The sequence below is a fragment of the Dendrobates tinctorius genome, unplaced genomic scaffold, assembly GCF_039654945.1.
Source record: "Dendrobates tinctorius isolate UK_male_01 unplaced genomic scaffold, ASM3965494v1 ptg000181l, whole genome shotgun sequence".
Lineage (NCBI taxonomy): Eukaryota > Metazoa > Chordata > Amphibia > Anura > Dendrobatidae > Dendrobates > Dendrobates tinctorius.
The window spans coordinates 2,625,259-2,636,438 of record NW_027361848.1 but is presented as its reverse complement, the minus strand read 5'-3'; the positions used below and the strand labels follow the sequence as shown (position 1 = coordinate 2,636,438).

General features: G+C 51.7%; 1 protein-coding gene across 2 annotated transcripts in view; it reads left to right on the top strand.

Moving 5' to 3' along the window:
* Positions 1 to 3,940: 3,940 nt before the first annotated feature.
* DPY30 (dpy-30 histone methyltransferase complex regulatory subunit) overlaps positions 3,941 to 11,180 on the top strand; it is a 42,721-nt gene continuing 35,481 nt past the window's right edge. Inside the window, exons 1-3 of one of the 2 annotated variants that reach the window (XM_073551819.1) lie at positions 3,941 to 4,253; positions 4,340 to 4,407; positions 4,488 to 4,535. In XM_073551819.1, coding sequence (XP_073407920.1) covers positions 4,369 to 4,407; positions 4,488 to 4,535 — 87 coding nt within the window. In that variant the 5' untranslated portion in view covers positions 3,941 to 4,253; positions 4,340 to 4,368. The remainder of the gene's footprint in view (positions 4,254 to 4,339; positions 4,408 to 4,487; positions 4,536 to 11,180) is intronic. The other variant, XM_073551820.1, reaches the window with a different exon arrangement.

Below are 11,180 nucleotides of genomic sequence, written 5' to 3'. Positions count from 1 at the left end.
GCTGGTGAGATCGCTGTTACGTCACAAAAGTTGTGACTCAGCAGCGATCTCGCTACCGAGATTGCTTAGTGAGACTGGGCTTTAAGCGATATTGCTAGTGACATCGCTGTGTCTGATACTTACCTCCGACCCGCTGGTTATCGCTGATTGCGCGAGAACGTCCTGGACTGTTTCTCGTAGTCAGCTTCCTGTGGAGAGACGAGCGACGCGTGGACGCAGGCGGGAGGACGTCAGGATCGCCTAGTGTGACAGGTAAGTAGCGACCCCCGTCCCCAGCGATGTCGCTGGTGAGATCTGCCTGTGTGGCAGCTCACTAGCGACCACATAGCGATGCACCAGCGATCCTGACCGCGTCATATCGCTGGTCTGGATCGCTGGTGCATGGCTAAAGGCCCCGTCTCACTAAGCGACTTACCAGCGATCCCGACACCGATATCAAGGTGTCAGGATCGCTAGTAAGTCCCTATGTGATCGCTGGTGAGCTGTCACACAGACAGCTTCACCAGCGATCAGCACAGCGATGCCGAGCGCCCGGCATCGCTGGCTATCGCTGTAGAAAATAGAAAAATAAAAAAGTTATTCTCACCTTCCGACGTCCCACGCAGCCATCCCGCCTCTCTCCACGCTCCGGTCCCAGTGATCCTTTGCACGAATGACCGCGAGATGTCACGGTCTCGAGGGATAACAAAGTCTCGCGGTCATTCGTGCAAAGGATCACTGGGACCGGAGCGTGGAGAGAGGCAGGATGGCTGAACAGGACGTCGGAAGGTGAGAATAACTATATTTTTTTTATTATTTTTTACACCTGATCGCTGGTCTCCCGCTGTCACACACAGCGATGCGTGCTGGCCAGCGGGAGACCAGCCACCAAACAAATGTCCAGAGGTTTCTTGCAGCGATCAGCGATACCGGCAGGGGGGCCGCTCGCTGATCGCTGTCACACACAGTGATCTCGCTGGTGAGATCGCTGTTACGTCACAAAAGTTGTGACTCAGCAGCGATCTCGCTACCGAGATTGCTTAGTGAGACTGGGCTTTAAGCGATATTGCTAGTGACATCGCTGTGTCTGATACTTACCTCCGACCCGCTGGTTATCGCTGATTGCGCGAGAACGTCCTGGACTGTTTCTCGTAGTCAGCTTCCTGTGGAGAGACGAGCGACGCGTGGACGCAGGCGGGAGGACGTCAGGATCGCCTAGTGTGACAGGTAAGTAGCGACCCCCGTCCCCAGCGATGTCGCTGGTGAGATCTGCCTGTGTGGCAGCTCACTAGCGACCACATAGCGATGCACCAGCGATCCTGACCGCGTCATATCGCTGGTCTGGATCGCTGGTGCATGGCTAAAGGCCCCGTCTCACTAAGCGACTTACCAGCGATCCCGACACCGATATCAAGGTGTCAGGATCGCTAGTAAGTCCCTATGTGATCGCTGGTGAGCTGTCACACAGACAGCTTCACCAGCGATCAGCACAGCGATGCCGAGCGCCCGGCATCGCTGGCTATCGCTGTAGAAAATAGAAAAATAAAAAATAGTTATTCTCACCTTCCGACGTCCCACGCAGCCATCCCGCCTCTCTCCACGCTCCGGTCCCAGTGATCCTTTGCACGAATGACCGCGAGATGTCACGGTCTCGAGGGATAACAAAGTCTCGCGGTCATTCGTGCAAAGGATCACTGGGACCGGAGCGTGGAGAGAGGCAGGATGGCTGAACAGGACGTCGGAAGGTGAGAATAACTATATTTTTTTTATTATTTTTTACACCTGATCGCTGGTCTCCCGCCTGTCACACACAGCGATGCGTGCTGGCCAGCGGGAGACCAGCCACCAAACAAATGTCCAGAGGTTTCTTGCAGCGATCAGCGATACCGGCAGGGGGGCCGCTCGCTGATCGCTGTCACACACAGTGATCTCGCTGGTGAGATCGCTGTTACGTCACAAAAGTTGTGACTCAGCAGCGATCTCGCTACCGAGATTGCTTAGTGAGACTGGGCTTTAAGCGATATTGCTAGTGACATCGCTGTGTCTGATACTTACCTCCGACCCGCTGGTTATCGCTGATTGCGCGAGAACGTCCTGGACTGTTTCTCGTAGTCAGCTTCCTGTGGAGAGACGAGCGACGCGTGGACGCAGGCGGGAGGACGTCAGGATCGCCTAGTGTGACAGGTAAGTAGCGACCCCCGTCCCCAGCGATGTCGCTGGTGAGATCTGCCTTTGTGGCAGCTCACTAGCGACCACATAGCGATGCACCAGCGATCCTGACCGCGTCATATCGCTGGTCTGGATCGCTGGTGCATGGCTAAAGGCCCCGTCTCACTAAGCGACTTACCAGCGATCCCGACACCGATATCAAGGTGTCAGGATCGCTAGTAAGTCCCTATGTGATCGCTGGTGAGCTGTCACACAGACAGCTTCACCAGCGATCAGCACAGCGATGCCGAGCGCCCGGCATCGCTGGCTATCGCTGTAGAAAATAGAAAAATAAAAAATAGTTATTCTCACCTTCCGACGTCCCACGCAGCCATCCGGCCTCTCTCCACGCTCCGGTCCCAGTGATCCTTTGCACGAATGACCGCGAGATGTCACGGTCTCGAGGGATAACAAAGTCTCGCGGTCATTCGTGCAAAGGATCACTGGGACCGGAGCGTGGAGAGAGGCAGGATGGCTGAACAGGACGTCGGAAGGTGAGAATAACTATATTTTTTTTATTATTTTTTACACCTGATCGCTGGTCTCCCGCCTGTCACACACAGCGATGCGTGCTGGCCAGCGGGAGACCAGCCACCAAACAAATGTCCAGAGGTTTCTTGCAGCGATCAGCGATACCGGCAGGGGGGCCGCTCGCTGATCGCTGTCACACACAGTGATCTCGCTGGTGAGATCGCTGTTACGTCACAAAAGTTGTGACTCAGCAGCGATCTCGCTACCGAGATTGCTTAGTGAGACTGGGCTTTAAGCGATATTGCTAGTGACATCGCTGTGTCTGATACTTACCTCCGACCCGCTGGTTATCGCTGATTGCGCGAGAACGTCCTGGACTGTTTCTCGTAGTCAGCTTCCTGTGGAGAGACGAGCGACGCGTGGACGCAGGCGGGAGGACGTCAGGATCGCCTAGTGTGACAGGTAAGTAGCGACCCCCGTCCCCAGCGATGTCGCTGGTGAGATCTGCCTGTGTGGCAGCTCACTAGCGACCACATAGCGATGCACCAGCGATCCTGACCGCGTCATATCGCTGGTCTGGATCGCTGGTGCATGGCTAAAGGCCCCGTCTCACTAAGCGACTTACCAGCGATCCCGACACCGATATCAAGGTGTCAGGATCGCTAGTAAGTCCCTATGTGATCGCTGGTGAGCTGTCACACAGACAGCTTCACCAGCGATCAGCACAGCGATGCCGAGCGCCCGGCATCGCTGGCTATCGCTGTAGAAAATAGAAAAATAAAAAATAGTTATTCTCACCTTCCGACGTCCCACGCAGCCATCCCGCCTCTCTCCACGCTCCGGTCCCAGTGATCCTTTGCACGAATGACCGCGAGATGTCACGGTCTCGAGGGATAACAAAGTCTCGCGGTCATTCGTGCAAAGGATCACTGGGACCGGAGCGTGGAGAGAGGCAGGATGGCTGAACAGGACGTCGGAAGGTGAGAATAACTATATTTTTTTTATTATTTTTTACACCTGATCGCTGGTCTCCCGCTGTCACACACAGCGATGCGTGCTGGCCAGCGGGAGACCAGCGACCAAACAAATGTCCAGAGGTTTCTTGCAGCGATCAGCGATACCGGCAGGGGGGCCGCTCGCTGATCGCTGTCACACACAGTGATCTCGCTGGTGAGATCGCTGTTACGTCACAAAAGTTGTGACTCAGCAGCGATCTCGCTACCGAGATTGCTTAGTGAGACGGGGCCTTAAGCGTGACAGGACCTTAAGGCTCCCCCCTCCATAGAGTTTCCAGGAACGGCTCCTGTAATCACCTCCTCCACACTGAGCTGACAAGGCTCAAATGAATTTGAAACGAGCAGTTGGATCCTACAGACCCCGGTCCAGGTCTAGCTCAGCCCACCGCGCACAATAGCAAAGCTCTGCCTAAGGAGAGCTGGCAGCCTATCACGGCTCTTGTTACTGTCCACTGCTGAGACATCCGCAGCCATTGGTGGAGGTTGCAGAGAGGGCGAGAGCAGGGCGGCTACCATCTATCTGCTTCGCTTCCGGTGCGCGCGGTGTCGCCGCCGCCCTGCAGTCATAGTAACGAGCAGGTATTGTCTATCCAGCCGGTTCTCATGGCGCCTCCTGAGGTATGAACGCTGCTTCATTGTATTCGTAACCGTGTTGTCCTGTGTAGGTGCCTGTGAGCCGACGTGTGGTCCCATCATGGATGCCGAGCAGAGCTTGGAGGGAGGACAGAGCCAGGTACTGTGCTTCGCTATTGTCGCTCCATAGCCGCGCTGTCTGTTTCCTGCTTGGCGCTGACTAGTCTCTTATTTTTACAGGTTGCGGAAAATCCCCATTCTGAATTTGGTCTTACAGAGAATGTTGAGGTACCAGACCAGTCGCTGCTCTGAGGCGCTGAGAGGGCCTTGTGGTCTGCCCCCCCTGCAGTGTGTAGTGGTGGTCTGCAGCTAGACATTAGTGATCCTGCTGTAGACCTGTACATGGCATCGTCTCCCCTGGGGCACTGCCACCCAACCCAAGGGAAACCCCACTTTACACCTGTGCTGCTGCGCTGAGGCGCTGAGAGGTCCTTGTGGTCTGCCCCCCCTGCAGTGTGTAGTGGTGGTCTGCAGCTAGACATTAGTGATCCTGCTGTAGACCTGTACATGGCATCGTCTCCCCAGGGGCACTGCCACCCAACCCAAGGGGAACCCCACTTTACACCTGTGCTGCTGCGCTGAGAGGTCCTTGTGGTCTGCCCCCCCTGCAGTGTGTAGTGGTGGTCTGCAGCTAGACATTAGTGATCCTGCTCTAGACCTGTACATGGCATCGTCTCCCCAGGGGCACTGCCACCCAACCCAAGGGAAACCCCACTTTACACCTGTGCTGAGGCGCTGAGAGGTCCTTGTGGTCTGCCCCCCCTGCAGTGTGTAGTGGTGGTCTGCAGCTAGACATTAGTGATCCTGCTCTAGACCTGTACATGGCATCGTCTCCCCAGGGGCACTGCCACCCAACCCAAGGGAAACCCCACTTTACACCTGTGCTGAGGCGCTGAGAGGTCCTTGTGGTCTGCCCCCCCTGCAGTGTGTAGTGGTGGTCTGCAGCTAGACATTAGTGATCCTGCTCTAGACCTGTACATGGCATCGTCTCCCCTGGGGCACTGCCACCCAACCCAAGGGGAACCCCACTTTACACCTGTGCTGCTGCGCTGAGAGGTCCTTGTGGTCTGCCCCCCCTGCAGTGTGTAGTGGTGGTCTGCAGCTAGACATTAGTGATCCTGCTGTAGACCTGTACATGGCATCGTCTCCCCAGGGGCACTGCCACCCAACCCAAGGGGAACCCCACTTTACACCTGTGCTGCTGCGCTGAGGCGCTGAGAGGTCCTTGTGGTCTGCCCCCCCTGCAGTGTGTAGTGGTGGTCTGCAGCTAGACATTAGTGATCCTGCTCTAGACCTGTACATGGCATCGTCTCCCCAGGGGCACTGCCACCCAACCCAAGGGAAACCCCACTTTACACCTGTGCTGAGGCGCTGAGAGGTCCTTGTGGTCTGCCCCCCCTGCAGTGTGTAGTGGTGGTCTGCAGCTAGACATTAGTGATCCTGCTCTAGACCTGTACATGGCATCGTCTCCCCAGGGGCACTGCCACCCAACCCAAGGGAAACCCCACTTTACACCTGTGCTGAGGCGCTGAGAGGTCCTTGTGGTCTGCCCCCCCTGCAGTGTGTAGTGGTGGTCTGCAGCCAGACATGAGTTGTGATCCTGCTCTAGACCTGTACATGGCAACATTTCGCCTAAGGCACTGCCACCCTACCCAAGGGAAACCCCACTTTACACCTGTGCCTCTGTCAACTCTGCTCTAGACTTGTGTATGAAATGGGGAGTGGGGGGTGTCGCCCTGCTCTAGACCTGCACATGGCAATGTCTAACCTTGCATGCTGCCACCCCACTAAAGGGATACATTTCTCTAGACCTGTGGATATGAAAGGGTGGGGGTGGTGGTAGTTGCAGTGTCATACTGTTCTAGCCCTGTGTATATGGAGGGGTCACCCTGCTCTAGGCCTGCGTATATGAAATGGGGGGGTCGGTTTTTTGTCACCCTGCTCTGGACTTCCTGAAAAGGTGGGAGTTGTCACCATGCTGTAGACCTGAACTTGGTAATTATGCAAATGGTGTTCGCTGACAATATAATAGGCACTTCATAAAAGCAAATAGACTTCACTTTCAAACCATAAAAATAAAGGATCGAGTAGAGAAGCAATCCACGAAATAAAATATTTAATCACAAATATTAAGATAATTAGTAATAAAATTTGTAAGCAGAGATGCCAAGAAAAAGGATGCAAAAAAGAGGTGATGGAGGTAAAATCAGGATAATATATTTCAGTAATACTGTGACTTTATGTGCTTCTGTATCATTGCTGCAAAACAGGTTATCTGTGTTGAAAATGGTACACTGGGTAGTGCGAGATAAAATATACATTACTAGCTGAAAAGCCCGGGCATTGTAACGAACTGTGGTTAGTTATAACAAATTTATAATGATTATCCTCCATCCCATAATCCAGTGCCCATATACCCATCATACATATCTGTCATCCCATAGTCCCGTGCCCATATACCCAACATCCATATGCTCCATCCCATAGTTCCGTGCCCATATACCCAACATACCTATGCTCTATCCCATAGCTCCGTGCCCATATACCCATTATGACATCATCGACACACTCATATATCTCCCATATAACCATCACACATCAGCCATCACATAGTCCTGTGCTCATATACCCATCATAATATCCTACATCCAATAGTCATGTGTCCATATACCCATCATACACATCCTTCATCCCATAGTCCTGTGCCCATATACCCAATATGACATCTTCGCCATGGCAGCCATTATGACATTGTCGCCATGGCAACCATTAGGACATCGACACACACACCCACTCAGCTTAATATATATATATATATATCCCATATACCCATCACACATCCTCCATCCCATAGTCCCGTGCCCATATACCCATCACACATATCCTCCATCTCATAGTCCCGTGCCCATATACCCATTATACATATCCGCCATCTCATAGTCCCGTGCCCATATACCCATCATACATATCCTCCATCTCATAGTCCCGTGCCCATATACCCATCACACATATCCGCCATCTCATAGTCCCGTGCCCATATACCCATCATACATATCCGCCATCTCATAGTCCCGTGCCAATATACCCATCTCACATCCTCCATCCCATAGTACCGTGCCCATATACCCATAATACCTATCCTCCATCCCACAGTTCCCATTATGACATCATCGCCATGGCAACCATTATGACATATTCATCGATCGATACACACACTCACTCAGAGATATATATATATATATATATATCTATATCTCTAATATATAAAGCTCAAGTGTGTGTATGTATGTCCGGGATTGGCATCCGCACCGTCGCAGCTACAGCCACAAAATTTGGCACAGTCACACGTCTGGACCCCAAGAGTGTCCTAGGCTATGTTGTGAGGCGAAATTTTAACCCCGCGCGTTCCAATTCACCAAACAACTTTGCTCCTATCTACATAATGGGGAAAAAGTGTGTATCAAGCCCCGCCCCTCATTATGATGTCATAATGGTTGCCATGGCGACGCTGATGTCGTCATAGGTTGCAAGCCCCGACGCTCATTATGATGTCATAATGGTTGACTATGGGATGGAGGATGTGTGATGGGTATATGGGCACTGGACTATGGGATGGCGGATATGTATGGTGGGTATATGGGCACGGGACTATGGGATATATTACACACACAGTACGGACACACCTGACGTTCGTTTCGCCGCCAACTTCTTCAGATTTCATTTGCACTCTGCATGCCACTAATTTTGGATTTAAAATGAAACTGAGATGCAACTGAAGTGTAGACTTTCAAGTTTACTTAAAAGGGTTGAGCAAAAATATCCTGTGAGAACATTTAGGCATGGTTACCATTTTTCTACAAAGCCTCATTTCAGGGGCTCAAAAGTAACTGGACAAACTAACTTTAACAAACTGTTCGTTTTTAATACTGTAGTAAGTCGTTTGCAATAAATTACTGACATCCATGCATTCACGCAAACTTTGGGTTTTCTCATTTGTGTTTCTTTGCCAGGCCTTTACTGCAGCTGACTTCAGTTTGTTTTTGTGGGTCTTTCAGCTTTAAATTTTGTTTTGAGTATGTGAAATGCTGCTCTGTGACTTGGCCGCTGCAGAATATTCCACTAATTTGCCTTAAACGCCTAGGTTGTTTTCACAGTATGTTTTGGGTCATTGTCCATCTGTACTGTGAAGCACCATCCAATCACCCTTACTTTCTGCTCAGATTCAACCAAATGCAGTATCGCCTTGTACCCTTCAGAATTCATCCGGCTGCTTCTGTCTTCAGTCACATCACCATTGGAAACCATGCATTTCTATGCACTCCCACTGCCTCCACAATGTATTACAGAGGATGTCTTTTGGATCCAAGCCCCTTCCATACATTTTCCCATCATTCTGATACAGGTTAATCTTGGTTTCATCTGTTTAAAAAAATGCTTTTCCATAATTGTTCTGGATTTTCTAGTTGTTTTTTGGCAAGGTTTAATCTGGCCTTTTTCTCCTACGCCTCATTGGGGGACACAGGACCATGGGTGTTATGCTGCTGCCACTAGGAGGACACTAAGTGAATCACAGAAAAATGTATTCCTCTGCAGTATACACCCTCTTGCTGGCTGAGATTTACCCAGTTCTTGCTTAGTGTCTGTAGGAGGCACTTGGGTCTGGCTTCAGACCCCACCGTTTTTATTTTCTTTTTAAAAAAAAATTTCAGTAAATTTTTCTTTTTTAATTAACGGAGTGAGGGAGGCGACGGGTCTTTTTATGGGGTCCGATCTCCCCCGAAACATCAACAGGCGAGAACGCGGAATATACCTCCTCGTACCCTCTCCTGCGACGAAGGGGTCATGCCTAGGCTCATTCAGGGCGACGGTTCCTGCCGGTCCTGGTCTCCCAATGGCAACAGAGGCAAATGGAGGTTCACCTTCATGTTTCCTCCCCCGGACCCATCCTGCAGCCCATTGATGCAAGCGGCAACCTCTCCATCCTCCTGTGTAAAGGGGGATTGATTGAGCAATATACCTTTAAGAACAGCGCTGCTTTAGCTAAATGCCGCCTCCGTGAGTATGATGGGCTGATCTGAGACGGCTTATCACTGCACAGCCATCATGAGCGTGCAACAGGCAGTGGGACCTGGTCCCTGGGGGGCAGGGGGAGCGCCGATTCGGCGTCCAGCTACATTTGCGCTGCGTCCGGCGGCCTTCATAAATTGAGCTCTCGGCTTCTAGCTGGTCTAGGCCGCAGTCCCTTAGATCCGACCACCGCGAGTGGGTGCCCCCCACGTTTCTGGTGCTTCTCGTTCTGAACGAGAAGCGCCTTCCTAATCTCGGTGGCCGTACCTTTTCACTTGGCCTGCTTCCTGATGGCTGAGCGGGGCACTTAGTTGCGGCGTGGGTAACGCTGGAAGGAGCCTCAAAGGACTGCGGAGAGCACAATTCTCCCCTGGGGACATCAAGACCAGGACATGGGTAAGCTGCACTGCGCCACAGCAGTGACATTAACCCTTCTCTGCACGTGAGCAGTGACATTAACCCTTCTCTGCATATGCGACACTTCTCTCTGCCTGCGGCCCCCATAGCTTCTACGGCTACACTGTCTCAATGCAAGGAAAAGGCTAATAAGAAACAGCGTTTTTTACCTCATGTGCCACGTGCAAAAACAGCCTTGCCCCGTGCTCACACTAATCCATTATGCATGGTTGTCAACTGGAATGTGCCCAGGTGCAGCCCGCTGCCACCACCGGCCCCGCTGAGTTTAGTCCCCCTGAGTGGGTTGTGTCCCTGTCATGGTCTGGAGTCCCTGACCAAGGCAATAGACTCCCTCCGGGGCTCCTCTTTAAGTCAGAACGTCTCTTTGCCGACCACGGAGGACTCTGGCGACGGTCGGGAACTGTCCACCAACAGCGGTCTTATTCGGTCGGGATGATCAGGCTTCTAGAAAACTGACCCATGACGCATCCCACGATCATGCTCGCGCCTCGGCATCTAGGAGTTGCATCTCTCATTCTCCCTCTCCTGACTTTCGCAGCGAACATGACTCCGAATACGAGTCTGATACGTCATTAGGTCAGGATCCCCTGAATTATCAAGAGATGCTTGATTCTCTTATTGAGTCGGTCAACAAGATTCTGAGGTTGGTCGAGGAAAATATTTCCACTCCGGAACACGTACTGTCCTTTAAGAAGACTAAACGTGTTCACAAGTTATTTGCCAATCATCCTGAGTTTAAGGACATTGTCCAGAGAAATAGGGACTGGCCAGATAAACGGTTCTCAGCTCAAAAGCCTATTGAGTCTAAATACCCTTTTGCTCTGGATCTAATGAATGTTTGGTTACAGTCCCCCTCAGTGGATCCTTCTATGTCGTGTCTTGCTTCCAAAACGCTCCTATCCGTATCTGACAGCTCCTCAGTCAAAAACCCCTCTTACCATCAAATTGACTACCTTGCTCGCTCAGTATTTGAGGCTTCCGGAGCGGCGCTCTTCCTTCTTTCCCAGCGACTTGGATGGCAAAGGCTATGGCCGCTTGGGTAGAGGTGTTAGTCACAGCCATTCAGGATAGCAATTTTCCCCCGGAGGCAGCCAGCCTCGCCAGTCAGCTCATGCAGGAGACTCTGTAGTTAATGCTTCTTTAATTGTGGCCAGTTGTGCTGCACAGGCTGGTGTCAATGCAGTCTCCAATAGAAGGGCCCTATGTGTTATGAATGGGTCAGAGATAGACAAAACCAGATCAAATGCAAACAGAATAGCAAATTAATCACTTAGCTGAACCATGCAGGGAAAGAGCAGGAGACATCAGACCTCAGAACGCACAGGAAGAAAATCAGCAGGGATAGAGGGAGTCAGCTGTCTTTAAATCCCAATCAGAAACCCGAGATCT